The sequence below is a fragment of the Mobula birostris genome, chromosome 13, assembly GCF_030028105.1.
Source record: "Mobula birostris isolate sMobBir1 chromosome 13, sMobBir1.hap1, whole genome shotgun sequence".
NCBI lineage: Eukaryota > Metazoa > Chordata > Chondrichthyes > Myliobatiformes > Myliobatidae > Mobula > Mobula birostris.
In genome coordinates, this window is record NC_092382.1 from 44,374,552 (window position 1) to 44,396,409 (window position 21,858).

Genomic DNA, 21,858 nt, shown 5'->3' on the forward strand with positions numbered 1-21,858 from the left:
AGTGCAGACAGGGATTGGGGTCACTGAGCTGTGCATCAGAGAAGGACACGGGTTTGTACAGCCTCCTGTGGGGTAGAAATGTCCACACGGTGAATTCGGATCTGCTGGCACATCGGGAGTCTGAAAGGGAAAGGGAATAGGGAAGGGGCTGAGCAGAGAGTTTTAACAGGGGAACCTGTTCAGGGGTGGAGGGGTACAGCAGCTGTCTGATAGATCGTTTTAATTGTTTTTTATAATCTGACAGATGGTGACTGAGGAAGAAGCTTGTTGACGGAGGATAGCCGGAGGCGAGCAGGTCAGACACGGAATCAGGATTTGAATTGAATTGACTTTATTTCTTATATCCATCAGGGGTAAAAATCTTCACATTACGTCTCCACCTAAATGTGCAACGTGCAGTCATAGTAATTTATAATAGTTTACAATAAATAAAACAGACAATGTAATATAGAGTACACTCAAATCTCTGTGAGTTCATCAGTCTGACGGCCTGGTGGAAGAAGCTGTCCCGGAGCCTGTTGGTCCTGGCTTTTATGTTGCGGTACCGCTTCCCGTCCCGGATGGTATCAGGAGAGAGACAGTGATGTGATTTCCTGTGTCACGGGTACAGACATTCATCTCAAGTGAGGAGTTTGTGTGGAGATGCAGCTTCTCTGGAGGTGGAGGAAAGAGGACACACCAACAGGTGGAACCAGCTGTGGGAAGACATGGTTTGTCAGGTCTGATGATGAGCTGAATGTACCATAACCTTCAGACTGAATCAGAAAACCATTCTGAGGGTATTTGAAATGTCAGAAGCAGGGGAGATGTGATCACATGTGCAGAGGGCAGGGGTTGTGTCTCCATGAGACCCTCAGTGAGATGGTTCAAGTTACAGTGTGCAGGGCTGAAAGCACAGTGTTTGGGGCCGGATTTAATCACTGATTCTGACACAGTGAGAGGGTTAGTTTTGCCGTAAGGAGGAAACATTAATGGAGAAAGAGACAGGAACTTCATCAATTCTACACGGGTCCCATTTATCAGCACTTGGCTCTTAGCCGACTGTATCTCGGCAGTTTCTTTCTTTCTTTTCAAATCTTTTTATTATTATTCAAAAATAACACGAGTACATCAAAGTAAGCGATACTTACAATGTCTCAAGGAAAAAAACATTATTTTCTAGATTGAAAAATTTTGTTGATATTAAATAGAAACCCTACTCAGCAGGAAAAAGTGGGGGGAAACCCCATTAGGTGTACAACCCGGAGCCATGCGTCATACAAAAAGCTTCTAAAAATAAACAGCAATCCGCCAGCAAGAAAAAAAAATATATACCAAAATTTACAATTAGATCGTGGAGGAAATCTACCAATTAACTCAAATAATAATAACGAGCAAATGAATCCCATCTTTTCTCAAAATCAAATAAAGGTTCAAAGGTTCGACTTCGAATTTTCTCCAAACTAAGACATAGCATCACTTGAGAGAAACATTGTGACAAAGTGGGAGCTGATGTATCCTTCCACTTCAACAAAATGGCCCTCCCAGCTATCAAAGTAACAAATGCAATAACATGTTGGTCAGATATAGAGAGACCACGGATATTTTGAGGAATTATTCCAAAAAGCACAGTTAATTTGTTAAGTTGTAAATTAATTTTAAGCGCTTTAGAAATTGTCGAAAAAACTGACTTCCAGAACTGTTCCTGTATAGAACAAGACCAAAACATGTGTGTCAGCATAGCTGTCTCAGTTTTACATCTATCACAATAACTATCAACATTAGGAAATATTTTAGACAGTCTCTCCTTCGTCAAAGGGTAACGATGTACAATTTTAAATTGAATAGTGAATGACGAGCGTATATTGAAGAAGAGTTCAGCTTCAGAATCCGTGTCCAATCCTTCGTCATAAGAGATAAATTGAGTTCCTTCTCCCAATCTTGTTTAATCTTAAATAAAGAACACTTATCCCATTGTAATAAAAAAAATATAATTTCTTCCAATAAACCCTTCGTCAAAGGGTTCATACTCATAATAGTATCTAACAGGTCAGCCTCCAATACGCAAGGAAAATTATTTAAATATCTTTGTAAGAAATGTCTAACTCGAAGGTATTGTAAAAAGTGTGAGTATGAAAGATAATATTTATCAACTAATCGTTCAGAAGACACCAATCTATCTTCTTTAAAAAAAACAAAAAAAAAACCTTTATTTTTCCAAAGTAAAAAAATTGGATCACTCAAAGGCGGCTTAAAAAAGTAATTTTGATAAATTAAACTACAAAGTTTAAATTTTTTAAGATTAAAATTTTCAAAAATTGCAAAACTGGAGCCAAGTGTGTAATGAATGCTTAATCACAGGGTATGGATTTAAATTAACAACTTTAGCTAATTGTATAGGTAAAGCAACTCCTAATAACGAGGTTCAGTAAAACTGTTTCACAGCTTTCAATTCCAGGTCTACCCAAATTGGCCAATCATTCTTATCAACCCAATATAACCAAAAGGACATGTATCACACATTAACAGCCCAGTAATACATTCTTAAATTAGGCAAAGTGAGACCTCCATCCCTTTTCAACTTTTGTAAGTGACATTTACTAATTCTTGGTCTTTTATTATTCCAAATAAAAGTTAAAATAATAGAATCAATCTGATCAAAGAAACTTCTTAGTCAATAAAACAGGGATATTCTGAAATAAATATAAACATTTTGGGAAAATCATCATTTTAACTATATGGATACGACCGACAAGTGAAAAGGTAAGTGGACTCCACCTATTAAATCAATACTTCATAGAGTCTACCAAAGGAACAAAATTGGCTTTATAAAGATCCTTATATTTTTTAGTGATTATAACACCTAAATATCTGAAAGAATCTGTGACTTTGAAAGGAGTATTATCATTTATAGAGGCAGGTTCATTTAAAGGAAACTATTCACTTTTACTAACATTTATTTTATATCCTGAAAAATCTCCAAATTTATTGAATAATTTTAGCAAGGCAGGAATAGATTCTTCGGGATTAGATACATAAACCAATAAATAGTCAGCGTAAAGAGAAATCTTATGAATGGTCTCATTCACAAAAATCCCATGAATATTTTTAGCTTCACGAAGAGCAATACCAAGGGGTTCTAATATTAAAGTAAATAACAAAGGACTTGATGGACAACCTTGTCTTGTCCCCTGTGAAATCTGAAAAAAAGGAGACCTACAGTTGTTATTGACAACAGTAGCAATAGGAGCTTTATATATCGTTCCAAACCAATTATTAAAATTAACACCAAAGCCAAATTTCTCTGAAACATTAAAGAAATATTTCAACTCGATCAAATGCTTTTTCAGCATCCAAAGAGACGACGCATTGTGGAGTTTTAAAAGAGGATAAATATATAATGTTAAGTAGTCTCCGAACATTTGAAAAGGAAAAACGACCCTTTATAAAGCCTATTTGATCTTTAAAAATAATTTTACCCAAAATATTATCTAACCAATTGGCCATTATCTTTGACAGAATCTTAGCATCGACTTTCAATAATGAAATAGGTCTATATGAAGTACGGTCAGTAGGATCTTTATCCTTTTTAAGAATTAAAGAAATAGAAGCCTCATAGAAAGTAGAGGGTAAATCACCTTTCAAAACAGAATCCTTAGACATTTCCAACATATATCCGGAAAAAGCAATTTTCCAATTTTTTTACAAAATTCTACAGGACAGCCATCAAGTCCAGCGGCCTTACCAGATTGCATTGAAAAAATAGCTTTATGAATTTCGGCTTCAGTAATTTGGGCATCAAGAGTCTGTACAGACAGAGTGGTCCCTGGCTTCGTATGCTATCATAGGTTGCTTGCCTTTTATTTTGGGCTTTCAGGGAGGTGGGTGGGGTTAGAATTAGGAGTTTTTTTTTCCCTCTTGGGTGGTTCTGGAGCATGGGTGTTTTCTATGTGGTTGTATTCTTCATCACCACCATTTTTGATCATCCTGTATTGGTATGTGCTCTGTGCAGGTATAAAGTATAATAAAATTATAATATGGTATTTAAACAGATTAATGTAATAAGTTGGAATGTTTGTGGTTGGAATCATCCTATTAAACGAAAAATAGACAAAACTATTAACTGATTCCAAACTGATATAATTTTTGCTCAAGAGACACATATCAGGGCAGGAGATCTAAATAGATTTTTTTTGGATGGTGGAGAGGTTTGCAGTTCCACTCTACTTCTCAGAGTAAAACTAAAGGCATGTCCATCTTTATTAAATCTAATATATTTATTCAAGAGGATATTGAGTCAGATTCGAATGGTAGATTTTTAATTGTCAAAGGAGTGATCTGTAACAGAAAAATTGTTTTGGTCAATCTGTATGGTCCTAACTTAGATGATCCTTCTTTTTTTAGAAAAGATATTTGCTTTACTGCCTGATTCAAATGAATATATGTGATAATGGGTGGGGATTTTAACTGTTGTTTAAATCCTATGATTGACAAGAGCTCATCCAATCAGCGACTTCCAACTCACTCTGTGTCACTTATTAACTCCTTTTTGATCAATTTTGGATTGATCGAATTATGGAGATATCTGCACCCCGGTAACAGAGAATATTCTTTCTTTTCACATGTTTACAAAAAATATTCGAGGATTGATTATATTATAATCAATCCCCGCTTCCTGCCTAGTGTTAAAAATTGTGAAAATGACGCTATTGCTATATCTGATCATGCACCTTTGAGTTTGTGTTTTGAATTTATGTCATTCTTGCCTGCTCAACATAGCACATGGCACATGTCTCAGACATTATTGCAAAACTCTGACTTTGTTGGTTTTATTGAAACCCAGATAAAAGAATTCTTTCATTTTAATGATATAGTGGGTACGTCCAAATGAATTATATGGGATACATTTAAAGCATTTTTGCATGGCCAGATCATTTCTTATTCAGCTAAGCTTAAAAAACAGACTAAAGTAGAATTAGATAAGATTGGGCTGGGAGGCTATCACCACCTATATTAAGCTGCTAGCCTAAGCGAGAGTTACATATGTTCAGATAACTGAGTGAATTGCTTCCCACATTCAGAGCAGGTGAACAGCCTCATTCCAGCTCAATCAACTCAATGATGCACATAGGGTTGATTTGGCTGAGAGAATCTCTTCCCAAAGTCTGAGCAGGTGAACAGCCTCTCCCCAGTGTGAACTGACTGATGTCTCTGCAGGGAGGATGATTCAGAGAATCCCTGCCCACAGACTGAGCAGGTGAATGGCCACTCCCCGGTGTGAAGTGACTGGTGTTTCAGTAAGTGAGAAGACAAAGTGAATCCCTTCCCACAGTCTGAGCAGGTGAATGGCCTCTCTCCGTTGTGAACTCGCTCATGTACCTTCAGTTTAGATGACAAAGTGAATCCCTTCCCACAGTCTGAGCAGGTGAACGGCCTCTCTCCGGTATGTACTCGCTGATGTACCTTTAGTTCGGATGACTGCATGAATCCCTTCCCACAGTCTGAACAGGTGAACGGCCTCTCCCCAGTGTGAACTCTCTGATGTACCTTCAGTTGGGATGATGAATTGAATCCTTTCCCACAGTCTGAGCAGGTGAATGGCCTCTCCCCAGTGTGAACTCTGTGATGTACCTTCAGTTGGGATGAGCAAGTGAATCCCTTCCCACAGTCTGAGCAGGTGAACGGCCGCTCCCCAGTGTGAATTCTCTGGTGCTCTTGCAGGTTTGATGCCTGACTGAATCCCTTCCCACAGACTGAGCATGTGAACGGCCTCTCCCCAGTGTGAACTCTCTGGTGTACCTTCAGATTAGATAACCAAGTGAATCCCTTCCCACAGTCCGAGCAAACGAACGGCCGCTCCCTGGTGTGAACTCGCTGGTGTGCCATTAGGTCAGATGACTGAGTGAATCCCTTCCCACAGCCTGAGCAGGTGAATGGCCTCTCTCCAGTGTGAACTCTCTGATGTTCCTTCAGCTGAGCTGATCGAGTGAATCCCTTCCCACACACTGAGCAGGTGAATGGCCTCTCTCCAGTGTGAACTGACTGGTGTGCTTGTAGGCTAGTCGACTCAGTGAATCCCTTCCCACAGTCGAAGCAGGTGAACGGTCTCTCTCCAGTGTGAACTCGCTGGTGTCTCTGTAGATTAGATGAAGAATTGAATCCCTTCCCACAGTCCAAGCAGATGAATGGCCTCTCTCCAGTGTGAACTCGCTGGTGAGTCAGTAGGGTGGATGACTGATTGAATCCCTTCCCACAGTCTGAGCAGGAGAACGGCCTCTCTCCAGTGTGAACTCTCTGATGTACCTTCAGTTTAGAAGAGCAAGTAAATCCCTTCCCACCTTCCGGGCAGGTGAATGGCCACTCGCCCGTGTGAACCCGCTGGTGAGCCATTTGGTCAGATGACCAAGTGAATCCTTCCCCACAAATTCAGCAGATGACCAGCCTCTGCCCAGTGTGAACTGACTGGTGTGTCCACAGGTGAGAAGACCTACCACAGAACAGGTGAATGGCCTTTTCCCAGTGTGAACTTGCTGATGTACCTTCATGAGATGACCTTGAATCCCCACAGTTTAAAAAGGTGAACGGCCACTCCCCTGTGTAAACTGACAGGCATGCCAGTCGGTCAGATGATCGAGTGAATCCCTCACCACAGTTTGAGCAGGAAGGATGATCAAGTGAATCCCTTGCTCCACTTCTTATACGCGTGGACAGAGACAGCAAAACTGGCGTGTTGTGTTCAAGATCCTCATAGATAAATTCCTTGTCGTTTTTAACCTGAAAAAAGATTTATAAAATCCATCAGTGGGTGAAGGACAACATTTCAGATGAGATCACTTTAGTCACCAAGGTGTGATCTGCCATCACACTGTTTCTGTGAGATTCAACCCAAGTTGGAGAGAGAAATCATCTTCTATCTGGGCACAGTGCTGGTATCTGGAATGACCATCAAACTCTCTGATGCTCTTCCTGTCTCTATAAGAATGGGGCATTTCTGCCATCTCCAATCTGTGACCTGGCTCAGTTTGACTCTCTCCATTGGTATTATTCCCTGTTCCCACTGAGCTGCATGGGCTCCTGGCCCCACAGTAACTGAAAGACTCTCACACAAATAGCCTATGTTGACGGACGTGCAGCTGGGATTTTCTTTTATCTACTGTCAATTTACAGTGCCACAGTTTTAACGCCATGTAAACATTTCCTGCCCAGATGAATGGTTGGCCCGCACAGCTGTTAAAAGGAATTAAATGAACATTAGTATTATTTCTTGTTCTTGTCACAGAGTCACAGAAAAGTACAACACAGAAGCAGGCACTTTGGCCCATCTAGCTTGTGTTGAACTATTTAACCTATCTACACCCATACCCCTACCATCCAGATACCAATACAAACCTCTTAAATGTTGAAATTGTGCTCACATGCACCAGTTGGGCTGTCTGCTCATTCCACACCTGGATGACTGCCTGTGTGAAGACGTTTACCTGCATGTTCCCCTTAATAGTACACCTTTCACCTTCAACCCATGGCCTCTGTTTGGCGTCCCACACCATCTCAGTGGAAAAAGCCAGCTTGCGCTTACCCCATCTATAACCCTCACAATTTTGATACACTTCCATCAAATCTCGCCTCAATCTTCTACATTCCAAGGAATAAAGCCCAGACCTGTTCAATCTCTCCTCATAACCCAAGTCCTCCAGACCTGGCAACATACTTGCAAATTTTCTCTGAACTCTTTCAACCTCTTTTACATCTTCCTGTAGGTTGCTGACCAAACTGCACACAATACTCCAAGTTAGTCCTCACCAATGTCTTGTACAACATCAACATAACATCCATCTCCTGTACTCAGTACTTTGGTTTATGAAGGCCAATGTGCCAAAATCTTTCTTTCTATCCCTATCAAACTGTGACACCACTATCAGTGAAATATAGACCTGTATTCCCAGACCCCTTTCTTCTACAACACTTCTCAGTGCCCTACCAGTCACTGTGCAATTCTAGGTCCTACTAAGGTGCCACACTTCACACTTGTGAGCATTAAATTCCATTTTATGTTTCTCAACCCATTTTCCCAGCTGGTCTAGATCACACTGCAAGCCATGATAATCTTCCTCGCTGTCCACTACACCACCAATCTTGGTGTCATCCACAAATTTGCTGATCCAGTTAACCACACTATCATCCAGATTACTGATATAGATGACAAACAACAACAGATCCAACACTGATCCCTGTGGCACACCACTAGTCACAGGCCTCCGGTCAGAGAGGCAACCATCTGCTACCACAGTCTGGCTTCTCCCAAAGACAGTGTATCATCCAATTTACTATCCCATCTTGAATGCTGAGTGACTGAACCTTCTTGACCAACCTCCCATATGTGACTTTGTCAAGTGCCTTGCTAAAGTCCATGTAGACAACATCCACTGCCTTGCCTTCGTCCACTTGCCTGATATCATCCTCGAGAGACTCTATAAGATTGGTTAGACATGACCTACCATGCACAAAACCATGCTGCCTATCTCTAATCAGAACACATCTATCCAAATACTTATATATCCAGTTGCTGCACATATGTTCCAATAACTCTCCCACTACTGATGTCAAGCTCACTAACATAAAATTTTCTTGTTTACCTTTAGAGCCTTTCTTGAACAGCAGAACAACACTGGCTGTCCTCCAATCCTCCAGTACCTCACCTGTCACTAAGGATGATTTAAATATTTGTGCTTGGGCCCCAACAATTTTTGCACTTGTCTTCCGCAGCGTCCCAGGGAACAACTTGTCAGGCCCTGGGGATTTATCCATGGTAATTTGCCTTAAGACAACAAACACCTCCACATCTGTAATCTGTACAGGGTCCTTTCTAACTCTCACACAGTTTCGTGTGTCCTGCACCTTGGGTGCAATGCACCTCTCTTCATGACATATCTATCACTCCCTTCAACTCCTGGATGATCTGGAATTCATCCATTTCCAGCTCCAACTCCCGAACGTGCAGGGTTACAAGCTGCAGCTGGATGCACATCTTATAGGTGAGGGTGTCAAGGACACTGGAAGTCTCTCCAGCTTCCCACCAATGTCCCGTCTAATTTGTAATGACCGGTGTGCCAAAAAATCTTGCCTGTGCAATTTTTACCCATTGACAACATGTGCACACTGAACTTTAAATAGAGAGGTATTTATTTTAACAGCTAGCAAATGAGAACTCTGATGCCCTCTGGGTTTGATCGAGTTCATCTGCACTCTCACACAACCTATACAGCAGGCCTGTAGAGGGTTACGAAGGATTTTCTCGCCAGACCTTTTGCACACCGTCCATATCTGATTTGCTCGCTAAATGATGCTTTAAAAAGTCAGATTTCCAAAATCACTCCACTTCCTCGCACTTGCAAATTCTCCAGCAACTTTTGCATTGCCACAACACACACAGGTAACACCGGTTTCTGTATTGTACATAAATATTTCCCCTGAACCCTCCCCCAGGGGACTGATGACCAATGAATATGAACGGAAGGGCAGGTCTCATTGGAGAATGGCACATTTGTGTGTGAAAGCTACTTGTTGATCAGGACAAAGGCGTTTGATATCATTATGTACCCAGAGAGAATGGGTCAAAACATGTTCCCACGGGTACAAAGGTCCAGAACAAGAGGAGGCAGAACAAGCAACACACACAAAATGCTGGAGGAGCTCAGCAGGACAGACAGCATTATGGAAAACAGTACTAATGCTGAGTTCCTCCAGCAATTTTGTGTGTGTTGCTTGGATTTCCAATATCTGCAGGTTTTCTCGTTTGTGATTGAAGGCAGAACAGAGGTGTTTTTTTCTCAGCTGGTGATGTAAAAGATTTTGTTCCCTTTCTCCGAGTTCCCAATCCTTGCATTTAGACAGCTGGAGCTCAGCTCTGTCTGAGAGATCCATCGGTTCCCATTCCCTCATCAGCCGGAAGCTCCCCGGGGCCCATGTACGGATCGTGGGGCTGAGAGAGAGGGAAGAGAACAGGACTGTCCCGGGATTATGGTTCACGGTGTCCGGAGCTCACAGCAATTGTCCCGAATTCGGTGTTGAAAACCCCCACCCGCAGCCGGGGAATATCTCTTACCTGGAGCCGATTTCTCGAGGCCTTTGAGTACTGCGCGCATGCGCAATTTTCAGGAACAGACTGCAATTCAATCGGTGTTTCAGCGACAGTGAAGATTGTTGCGCAGAGCTTTCTGGGTCATCACGGAGCCATTAAAAGTTTCTGCAAGCACAGGTTCCATGTCCATACCTCAGGTTTTTTTGTGTGTAGAAAACTCAGCAGCTCTTTTAATGCAGAAAGCAGCTCCCATAAGCAATGCATAAACTATCAGCAAACTTTCCGCGTGTCTAATACCAAAGTAGAACCTTGTTACAAATGCAGATATGAAACACAAGAGATTCTACTGTTGCTGGAAATGTAAACACACACACACACATAATGCTGGAAGAACTCCGCAGTTCAGGCACCAACTAAGCAGAGGAGTACACAATCTAGGCATGCTGAAGGGACCCGGCCTAAACGTTGCCTATTTACTCCTCTCCACATTTGCAGCCTGATCTGTTGATTTCCTCCAGTATTTTGCTGAAATTAACCACCTTTTTTTTCAATCAAACAGTTTCAAAATGTTTCTGATCTTTCATTTGTAGCCATATTCTGCTGGTTGGATTCCTCTTCCTCCTCGTCCTTGTAAACTCTTAATTCCCATCTCTTTCTGGAGCCCCAACACCCTGATTCAAGCTGGTAACTCTTTGGTTTCTGACTCTACACAATCGAAGATTCATTTGCTCATCTGCTGTCAGACTTTAGAGGCGCATTTAAGCAAACCAGCTGTCTGAGGCACAGACCTTTGAAATGAGTGAAAATGACACAAAACTTTGAAAAGAGCAGGGAAGAAGGAGTTTAACCGCCTCAGACCAGAGCCCTGAAGAACGTTAAAACCACAGTGAGCTCATTGTGTTATTCAGCCTGGACAGAAGCATGCAGGAAATTCATGCAGGTGTATAGGATGATGAGAGGCATTGGTTGTGTGGATAGTCAGAGGCTTTTCCCAGGGCTGAAACGGCTAACACAAGGGGGCATAGGCTTAAGGTGTTTGGAGGTAGGTACAGAGGAGATGTCAGAGCTACGTTTTTTAAACAAAGTGTGGTGTGTGTGTGGAATGCACTGCCTGCGACGGTGATAGAGGCGGATACAACAAGGTCTTTTAAGAGACTCTTAAATAGGTACATGGAGATTAAGAAAATAGAGGCCTATGCGGTAGGGTAATTCTAGGCAGGTTCCAGAGTAAGTTACATGGTCGTGACATCATTTAGAGCCAAAGGATATGTCATGTGCTATAGATTTCTATGATTCTCTGAAATTCATGGAAAATCTCCTATCCCACGGAGTGGTGACTAGTTGCAACCTGTCATCACAGGGAGAGTGAGAGGGGAACAGCAGGGATAGATTTTGATATACTGATATGGAACAGAAACATGGACAGGGACCAGATGGGCCGAGAGGACTCTCTAGTGTACATTGTGAGTGGGGTAGAGACAGTAAGTACCTGAGACACGGGATTTGATATAGAACTGATTTATCTTTCACAGATCCACAATATTAAACATCAGTCTAGTTTAAGGCTAACATCAGCAGAACAGACTCCTCCAATGCTCAGTGACCAGGGTTCAGTCCTGGGTGCGATGAGCAGCCGCAAGAACTGCAGAACCTGACAGTAACAGTCCCTCATGAACCTGCAGCTGCCTTCAGTCACCATATTGGTGAAACATTTAACACAAAACCATGCATTTGAGAATTTAGACATTTCTATTTTTCTGAGCTTCTCATAAATGTGTACAGTTTAGTTAAGCTTTGCTCCAGAATTACCACACAATTAAAAGTTTATTACATTTTTTTTATTTTTAGTTTTGCACCACTTACGTAATTTAGCTATTTAATATGTATATTATAGTAATTCACAATTGTTAAAATCTATTGCTATGAATTAGGTTCTACTGCTGCCGCAGAGACAACGAATGTCATGACATTTGCCGGTGCTATTAAACCTGATTCTGATATTGATATGGGAGACCCCCCACCGGTCACCTGATCCCAGTTACCGCAGATTGTAATGCGAGATTGAAGCCTTTTCTACTTACCTGCATTCCTCAGAAATGACAATAGTTCAGATAAGTTTCCTTCTGCGGTTTCAAAACAGAAGCTCAGTCTGTCTAATATTTCCACACAATTAAAATGGGGAGGAATGCAGCAAGAATGTGCCGGTTATGAGGATCTTTGAGTACATGGCCTGTTTTTCCTTGCAGTCATGGGCAGAGCAGTAGCCATAAGAAGGCGTGAAGTATCGACAAGAAGCTCAGAGACCTCGGCCTTCACCCTGCCTTCTGTAGCTGGATCCTGGACATCCTGTCAGATCGCCGGCAGGTGGTAAGAGTGGGCTCCCTCACCTCTGTCTCTCTGACCCTTAGCACACATACCCCACAGGGTTGTCTCCTTGGCGCCCTCCTTTACTCTCTGTATTCCCATGATTTGCGTCGTCACCCACAGATCCAATCTGCTAATTAAATTCGCTGACGACACTACACTGATTGGCATAATCTCAAATAATAACGAGGCAGCCTACAGAGAAGAAGTCATCACCCCGACACAGTGGTATCAAGAAAACAACCTCTCCCTCAATGTCACAGAAACAAAGGAGCTGGTTGTGGACTCCAGGAGGAATGGAGACAGGGACCAAATTCAACATTTCCAAGTCTGTTATTGACACAAAATGCACATTTTAATATTGATCACGACACAATGTATTTTACATATTGTTAATAACATAAAACGTATTTATAGGTTGTTACTGACAGAGAATCGTATAATTTGTGTTCCGTGTGTTATCTGAATGTACTTGCCTGTGATGCTGCCACAAGTCAGTGTTTCTCTGTCCCTGTACCTTCCCGTACTTGTGAACTTGGCAGCTCGGTTGGTCGAATGTATGAGACAGTACACTGTTAAATGCAAAACCCTGAACAGTGTTGATGATTAGAGGAATTTAGACTCCAGGTTCATCGCTCCCTGAAAGAGACTGCACAGATTGATCGGGTGGTTAAGAAGGCAAATGACGCGGTTGTCTTTATTAGTTGAAGCATTGAGTTGAAAAGTCGGGAAGTTGTGTTGCGGCTGTTCCGAGCCTGCGGTCGGACTGTGACTGTGTCTTTAAGAGCGCCGGAGTGAGGAGGCGGGACTATGACGTCAGTCACAGGCTGACGGCGCTGACTGTGGATTTAACCATAAGAGAGAGAGAGCGATCTGCAGACAGGCAGTCGGCCGGTCTGAAGAGAGAGAGAGACTGGAAAAGCTGATAGCTTCAGTTTGTCGGAATGAAATGTTTGGACACCGGGAAGTCCTGCTCGGCACGGATAGTTCAAAGGTTAATTTATTATCAAAGTAGGTATCCATAAATAACTCTGAGTTTTTTTCTCCTCCAGAGAGTCACGAAACAAGGAAAGAAAGGCTTTCAGAGCGAAAAAAATCAAACTCCCACCCCAGCCCCGCATAAAAAAGAACGGCATCCCGATCATCAACCCCCAAAACCCACCCCTCCCACAAAAGGGAAAAATAACATCGATCCCCCCGAAAAAACAACCCGACCCCGCACAACTGCGGAGGAGCCGGTGTCACCGGTGCAGAGGAGCCGCATCGGGAGCAGCGGACACAACGGGCGACCCCGGAAGATTCACAGGTGAAGGGTCGCCTCACCTGGAAGGATGTTTGGATAACGGGGAGAGTTCGGCCGTCCGGCCCTTTCACTGTGACCCCCGAACTCACATCAAATCCGTCCAAACGAGTCTGGGCGAACTTTAATGACCAATAAATATAATTCCTCTCTTTGATCAGCTGTCTGAATGATCCCCTGACTCTGAGAGGAAGGGGTGTCTATGGTCCACATTGTCAGGGTGTTGAGTTTACCAGGAGACAAAGACTGCAGGGACGGGAGGTTTTCTGGTCACTAATACACTGTGTGTGGACCCCGCTGGCAATTCTGGTGTTGTGACCCGAATCGAGACAAACACCACGCTGCCCACTCCACCAACAACACGGCACAGCCGGACACATAACAGGGGACTTTACATCTCACAACACTGGATTCAGTGATGAAACCCGTGATTAATGTTGTTGTCCCACTGAAATCATAAGAAATGTCCATTCAGGTGTTTTTAATTACAAGCGCTCCCCCACAGATGACGTCACACATGGTTCCCCCCCGCGCGTACCTGAAGTCACACATGAGCTGCTCTGCTCGTGCTGAGGCGGTTTAACGGCTGAGCTACCGACCACGAGACCCCTCCACCCCTCTCCTCCGCTGCACTGTAGTCATTGGCCCGAGGCGATGTCAATCACTGTTTACGCCCAATAGCGAAGGCGGACCAGCCGAGAGGGCGTTACCCCGCTGGCATCTCTTCTCAAAGAGGAACAAATCCCAAAGTAAATGTCCGCTTTCTGATTTATTTCCATTTCCCTCCGAGGGAAGTTGGGGCGTTTGTGAAGCGTCTCCTGCGGCCGGAGTCTGATGTATCGCTGAGAGGTAGGAGGAGACCGCTCGGCCCGTCGGTTTGATGCCGGTTCCCCGGGGAGGGAGAGGATGAAGACGGTGAGAGAGGGGGCGGACAGGATGTTTGTCCCGGTGGGGACAGGAGGGGCTCATCTGTGGAAATGTCTGAGCCCACGGTGGTGGCGATTCACCACATTGGGGGGCAAACACCGGCAGACTGTTGCCCTGCAAGCGGGGACAGAACTGGAGTTGGGAGGGTGGATGAGGAGAGGACATTTCGGATGGTGGGGGTAAGATCTCGAAAGATCATTGCTAATGACTCTACATCCCTTCAGCCACTTCTTTCAGATCTCTGCCGTGTTCACCATCTGGCCCAGGTGATTTATTTACCTTCAGACCATCTCTGTTTCCCAAGAACCTTCTCCCGAGTAACGTAACTTTACACATTCTGACCACTGACATCTGGGACTTTCATATTCCTGCCAGTGTCTTCGACAGATAAGAGTGATGTACAATACTTATTCAGTTCATCAGTTCACCTTGCACCCCCACCCCATTAATACCTCTCCAGCATCATTTCCCAGTGGTTTCCACCTCTCTTGTCCACTGTATGTACCTGAAGAAAAATTTAGTATCCTCTTTAATATTACTGGCTAGCTCACCCATGTGCTCCATCTTTTCCTACTTAATTACTTCAGTTGCATTCTGTTGGTTTTTAAAAGCTTCCCAATCCTCTAACTTCCTAGAAATTTTTGCTCTATGCTCTGTGTTTGTTTTTTATGTCGTCTTTGGTTTCTCAAATTTCAACCATTGCTGCTCTGTTTTCATCCCTGCCCATCTTTTTTCAAATCAATTTTGACCAATTCTGCTCTCATGCCTCTGTAATTCTCTTTATTCCACATCGGACTTTAGCTTCTCCTTCTCTAATGTCAGGGTGAATTTGATCATATTAAGATCACTTGCCCCTCAGGGTTCTTTGAACTTAAGTGACCTAATTAAATCCGGTTCATTGCAACACCCAGTCCAGAATAGCTGTTCCCCAAGTGGGTTCAACCATGAGCTGCTCTGAAAAAGCATCTTGTAGGAACTCTACGAATTTCTCCTCTTGAGACCAACACCATCCCAATTTTCCTTATCACCTGCATGACAATCCTCCATGACTATTGTAACATTGCCCTTTTGGCACACATTTTCTATCTCCCATTTTATTTTGTGGACCACATACTTACTGCTGTTTGGGGGTCTCCATACAATTCCCATCAAGGATTTTTTTTTTTTTTACATTTGCTGCTCCTTAAATCTACCCACAGATTCTACACCTTCCAACCCTATGCCACCTCTTTCTAATGATTTTGTTTAATATTTTACCAACAGAGCCACACAACCCCACTACCAGCTTGTTCTTTTAAGAAACATGTAAGTATCTGGGAAACAAAAGGACCTGCAGATGCTAGAAATCCAGAGAACTACACACAAAGTGCTGGAGGAGCTCAGCATGTCAGGCAGCATCTATGGATGGGAATCAACATTTCGGGACAAGACCCTTCATTGGGACTCTTGACACCCACGTATCTGGAATATCAACAAGCAAAGAAAATAGGAAGTAGTGCAAAATAGGGAAAACCTTTAACAAAATTTAGTTCAAAGTTTTTTAAAAAACTGCCAAACAGAGCTCAATAGTTAACAAATTCAACAAAGGCAATAAACATCTTCATCAATTGACTTTTTTTTGAAATAAAAAAAATATCTTGGTCCCATTTCAATCAGTCAAATTTACAAAGATAAATAAGAACTTTAGAAAAGTTTAGAATAGACCATTGACACTCAAACCCACTTAGATTAACATTACCTTGGACAGGAGGAAGAGAAGTAACACACACGAAAAAAAAAATCACACAACAGTCAGATAAAACTTCTAAGTATATATTTTCATCAAAAATGAACAGGATTCAGCACTCCAGGTGTGTGTATGCCATCGTGATAAGAAATACAGACCGGAAAACTTCAATGAGAGGACAACTCAGAGAAATGAATCATCACTATGGAAGAAAACATTAACCAGTGGAACGAGTATGACCCTCCATGGGAGACATCCCAACGATCTGAGCAGACCAGATGGTGACAAGGAAGCATCGAGCACCTGACTGAGAGTTGGAGACCTCTTCCCAGAAACAGAGGGGTTCCTTGCAGAAATACAGGACAAGGTGTTTAAACAAAGGAAAAAAAAAATCAAAAATACATACAATACAAACAAACAAGGCAATAAATCCAGCAAATGCCGAGAAACCAGACACAATCCAACACATTCCAGGATCCAGCAGTTTGAATCAATCTGATTACTTATGAAGGCACAATGAAATGGCAAATATCAGTCACCAAAATCTTGCTTTAAAATAAAAACTCATGAATGACCACCATAACTTCATTTAGGCACCATAAATTCAAACCTGATCCAGTTCGGGACAGAATCTCACATTTCATATGATAATCAATAAATTATTACAGACAGGACAATCTCAAATAACCATCTGGATATAATATCACAGGATAAACAAGCAGGAACAACTCCCTCAATAGATAAAACTATTCCCAACACACACATGTTCCTCGAAGTGGAGCACCTCACCACGGGCATTGCTTGTGTCATCAGTCAGACAACCAAATTATATTCTCTGTCAATCAGCTTCCAAATGTTGCTACTCTGTCATTCGTTGCCATGCCCCGCTGCTGATTTCCTTCTCCTCATCATACATTCTTACCCTGACCATCGTCCAGAGCCCCAAACTCTGCCCTGTGCAGACCCCCCTCTGGTTTCTGACTCTGCTCCGTTGAACATCCAACTGATAGTTTCCCATTCTGCTTTCAGTCTTTAGAGGACAGTGGTGTTTTCTAACAAACCTATACAAGCAGGGAAAGTGACCCATAATGTGGAAATGAGCCCTGAATAAGGAGGTTAACTACCAATGTCATTCTTCCTCAGCCCAGAGATTAGAGGGGCGAAGAACATCTCAGACAGAGCTGCAGTCAGCTCGACGACTTCAGTCTGCAGAGAATTCAAGCAAAACCTCTTCACCCACAGAGTGGTGACTGTTTGGAACCCATCACCACAGGGAGAGTGAGAGATGAACAACAGTGCAGGATTTCAAAGGACTGTTGTGGCACTGAATCACTGGCAGGGTCCAGCCGGCCTGAGTTGACTCTCTACTGTACACTAGGTGTGTTATAAATTCACTAAGTACCGGAGACAGAGTTTAAAATAGAACTGATTTATTTGTCTCAGATCCAGAATATTAAACTCCAGCCCCATTAAAGGTGAATATGCAGCAGAAGAAACTCCTCCCATGCCCAGTGACCAGGGTGCAGAACTGGGTGTGGTGAGCAGCAGCAATAATTGCAGAGTTCAGCACTGACAGTCACTCTCGAAATTGCATTCAGCACGGTGATGGACAAATATCCAGCATGCAGCTTATTGAAACTTTCTCCCCAGTGTGAACCCAGCAGTATGTCACAAGTGTAACACGCTGTAAGGTTTCACTGCTAATGTAACGGCCTCTGTGCAGTGTTTCACTGCTGAGGTAATGGTTTCTCTGTAGCAGCAATGTTTAGGTTATGACTGGAGATAACAGGGTTTTGGAGTGCGAGGTCATCCAGTGAGAGAAATGTTGTGAGTCTGGAAGAGGGATTTTCGTGTTCTTTTGTTGGGGAGAAATGAGAAGATGCGAATGGAGAGAGTGGGCCCTTTTTTTTTTTGTTTACTTCACTAACCATATAGAACCACAGAACACTACCACACAGAATGCCCTTCTTGGCTCTGCTGAACCACTTTTCTGCCTAGTCCCACTGACCTGCACCCGGACCAATTTACCACATTATCATCCAGATCATTGATATAGATGACAAATAACAATGGACCCAGCACTGATCCCTGTGGCACACCACTAGTCACAGGCCCCCACTCAGAGAAGCAATCCTCTACTACCACACTCTGGCTTCTTCCATTGAGCCAATGTTTAATCTAATTTACCACCTTTCCATGTATACCTAGCAACTGAATTTTCCTAACTAACCTCCCATGTGGGACCTCGTCAAAGGCCTTACTGAAGTCCATGTAGACAATATCCACTGCCTTCCCTTCATCCACTTTCCTGGTAACCTCCTCGAAAAACAGATTGGTTAAACATGACCTACCACGCACAAAGCCATGTTGACTCTCCATATTATGCCCCTGTGTATCCAAATACTTGTAGATCCTATCTTTTAGTACTCCTTCCAATAACTTACCTACTACCGACGTCAAACTTACCGGCCTATAATTTTCCAGATTACTTTTAGATCCTTTTTTAAACAACGGAACAACATGAGCCATCCTCCAATCCTCCAGCACCTCACCCGTAGATACCGACATTTTAAATATATCTGCCAGGGCCCCTGCAATTTCAACACTAGTCTCCTTCAAGATCCGAGGGAATACCCTGTCAGGTTCTGGGGATTTATCCACTCTAATTTGCCTCAAGATAGCAAGCACCTCCTCCTTTTCAATCTGTACAGTTTCCATGATCTCACTACCTGTTTCCCTTAATTCCATAGACTTCATGCCAGTTTCCTTAGTAAATACAGACGTAAAAAACCCATTTAAGATCTCCCCCATTTCTTTTGGCTTCACACATAGCCGACCACTCTGATCTTCAAGAGGACCAATTTTATCCCTTACAATCCTTTCACTCTTAATATACCTGTAAAAGCTCTTTGGATTATCCTTCACCTTGACTGCCAAGGCAACCTCATGTCTTCTTTTAGCCCTCCTGATTTCTTTCTTAAGTTTTTTTTTGCACTTTTTATACTCCTCTAGCACCTTATTTGCTCCCTGTTTGCTATACATGTCAAACAACTCTCTCTTCTTCTTTATCAGAGTTCCAATATCCCTTGAGAACCAAGGTTCCTTATTCTTATTCACTTTGCCTTTAATCCTGACAGGATCATACAAACTCTGCACTCTCAAAACTTTCTCCTTTGAAGGCTTCCCACTTACCAATCACACCCTTGCCAGAGAACAAACTGTCCCAATCCATGCTTTCTGGATCCTTTCTCATTTCTTCAAATTTCGCCTTTTTCCAGTTTAGAACCTCAAACCGAGTACCAGATCTATCTTTATCAATGATCAAGTTGAAACTAATGGTGTTATGATCACTGGAACCAAAGTGCTCCCCTACACACACTCCGGTCGCCAGTCCTAACTCATTTCCGAATGGGAGATCTAATATTGCATCCTCTCTAGTTGGTACCTCCATATATTGATTTAGAAAACTTTCCAGAAACACATATTACAAGCTCTAACCTGTCTAGACCTTTAACAGTATGGGAGACCCAATCAGTATGTCGAAAATTAAAATGCCCTACTATCACTAATTTTTGCTTCCTGCAGTTGTCTATCTCTCTGCAGATATGCTCCTCCAAGTCTCGTTGACTACTGGGTGGTCTGTAATACAATCCCACTAATGTGGCCATACCTTGCTTGTTTCCCAGCTCCACCCATATGGCCTCAATAGACAAGCCCTCTAATCTGTCCTGCCTGAGCACTGCTGTAACATTTTCCTGACTAGCAATGCTACCACCTGCACCCCCCACCACCTTTCATTCCTCTGCCTCTATCACGTCTGAAACATCAGAACCCTGGAACATTAAGCTGCCAGTCCTATCCCTCCTGCAGCCAAGTTTCACTAATGGCTATAATGTCGTCATTCCATGTGTCAATCCATGCCCTCAGCTCGTCTGCCTTCCACACAATACTCCTTGCATTGAAATAGACACACCTCAGAAGATTGTTTCCACCATTCACAACCATTCTATTTGTGGCTTTGCATGAGCTTTTAACATCATTTATTTTCACCCCCGCTCCACTATCTGCTCTGGCACTCTGGTTCCCATCCCCCTGCAAATCGAGCTTAAACCCTCCCCAATAGCACGAACAAACCTCCCCGCAAGGATACCAGTCCCCTTGTAGTTCAGGTGTAACCCGTCTCTCTTGTACAGGTCCCACCTGCCCCAGAAGAGATCCCAATGATCCTGAAATCTGAAACCCTGTCCCCTACACCAGTTCCTCAGCCTCAGTCAAAGTAAGAATTATAAAGTTCAATCGTTTAATCAGATATTGTTTACCATTTGTTATTTTGTGGTACCGATTTGTAACAGAGGAGACATCACGCAGCATCCACCCAAACGAGATTTCTTAAGTTTGGCCGGGCTGGGGGGCTATCACCCCCTATATTAAGCTGCTAGCTGAAGCGAGAGTTACATAAGGTTAGATGACTGAGTGAATCCTTTCCCACATACACAGCAGGGGAACGGCCTCTCCCCAGTGTGAACTCAGTCATGCACATTTGGTTGATTTGGCTGAGAGAATCTCTTCCCAAAGTCTGAGCAGGTGAACGGCCTCTCCCCAGTGTGAAGTCGCTGGTGTCTCAGTAGGTGGAATGACCGAGTGAATCCTTTCCCACAGTCTGAGCAGGTAAACGGCCTCTCCCCAGTGTGAACTGACTGGTGTCCCTTCAGTTGAGATGACTGAGTGAATCCCTTCCCACACACTGAGCAGGTGAACTGCCTCTCCCCAGTGTGAACTGACTTGTGTACAAGTAGGTGGGATGACCGACTGAATCCCTTCCCACAGTCTGAGCAGGTGAACGGCCTCTCCCCAGTGTGAACTCGCTGATGTCCCTTCAGATGAGATGAGTATGTGAATCCCTTCCCACAGTCTGAGCAGGTGAACGGCAGCTCCCCAGTGTGAACTCGCTGGTGTGCCTTCAGGTTGGATGACCAAGTGAATCCCTTCCCACACACTGAGCAGGTGAATGGCCTCTCCCCAGTGTGAACTCTCTGATGTACCTTCAGTTTAGATGACTGAGTGAATCCCTTCCCACAGTCTGAGCATTTGAACGGCCTCTCCCCAGTATGAACTGACGTGTGTACCAGTAGGTCGGATGACCGAGTGAATCCCTTCCCACAGTCTGAGCAGGTGAACGGCTTCTCACCGGTGTGAAATCGCTGATGTCCCTTCAGTTCAGATGACGAAGTGAATCCCTTCCCACAGTCCGAGCAGGTGAACGGCCGCTCCCCAGTGTGAAATCGCTGATGTATCTTCAGTTGAGATGACGAACTGAATCCCTTCCCACAGTCTGAGCAGGTGAATGGCCTCTCTCCAGTGTGAACTCTCTGATGTACCTTCAGTTTAGATGAGCAAGTAAATCCCTTCCCACAGTCCAGGCAGGTGAACGGCCGCTCCCCGGTGTGAACTGACTGGTGTCTCAGTAGGGCGGATGACCGAGTG

At 43.4% G+C, this 21,858-nt stretch overlaps 1 protein-coding gene across 1 annotated transcript; it reads right to left on the reverse strand.

Moving 5' to 3' along the window:
- Window positions 1-910: 910 nt before the first annotated feature.
- Window positions 911-10,219, reverse strand: LOC140206752 (uncharacterized). Its single transcript, XM_072274953.1, has 2 exons — window positions 10,082-10,219; window positions 911-6,753 (listed from the first exon to the last, which is right to left on the reverse strand). Exon 2 carries the CDS (start codon window positions 6,367-6,369, stop codon window positions 5,095-5,097), a length of 1,275 nt encoding a protein of 424 aa, XP_072131054.1. The 5' UTR covers window positions 6,370-6,753; window positions 10,082-10,219; the 3' UTR covers window positions 911-5,094.
- Window positions 10,220-21,858: the final 11,639 nt, after the last annotated feature.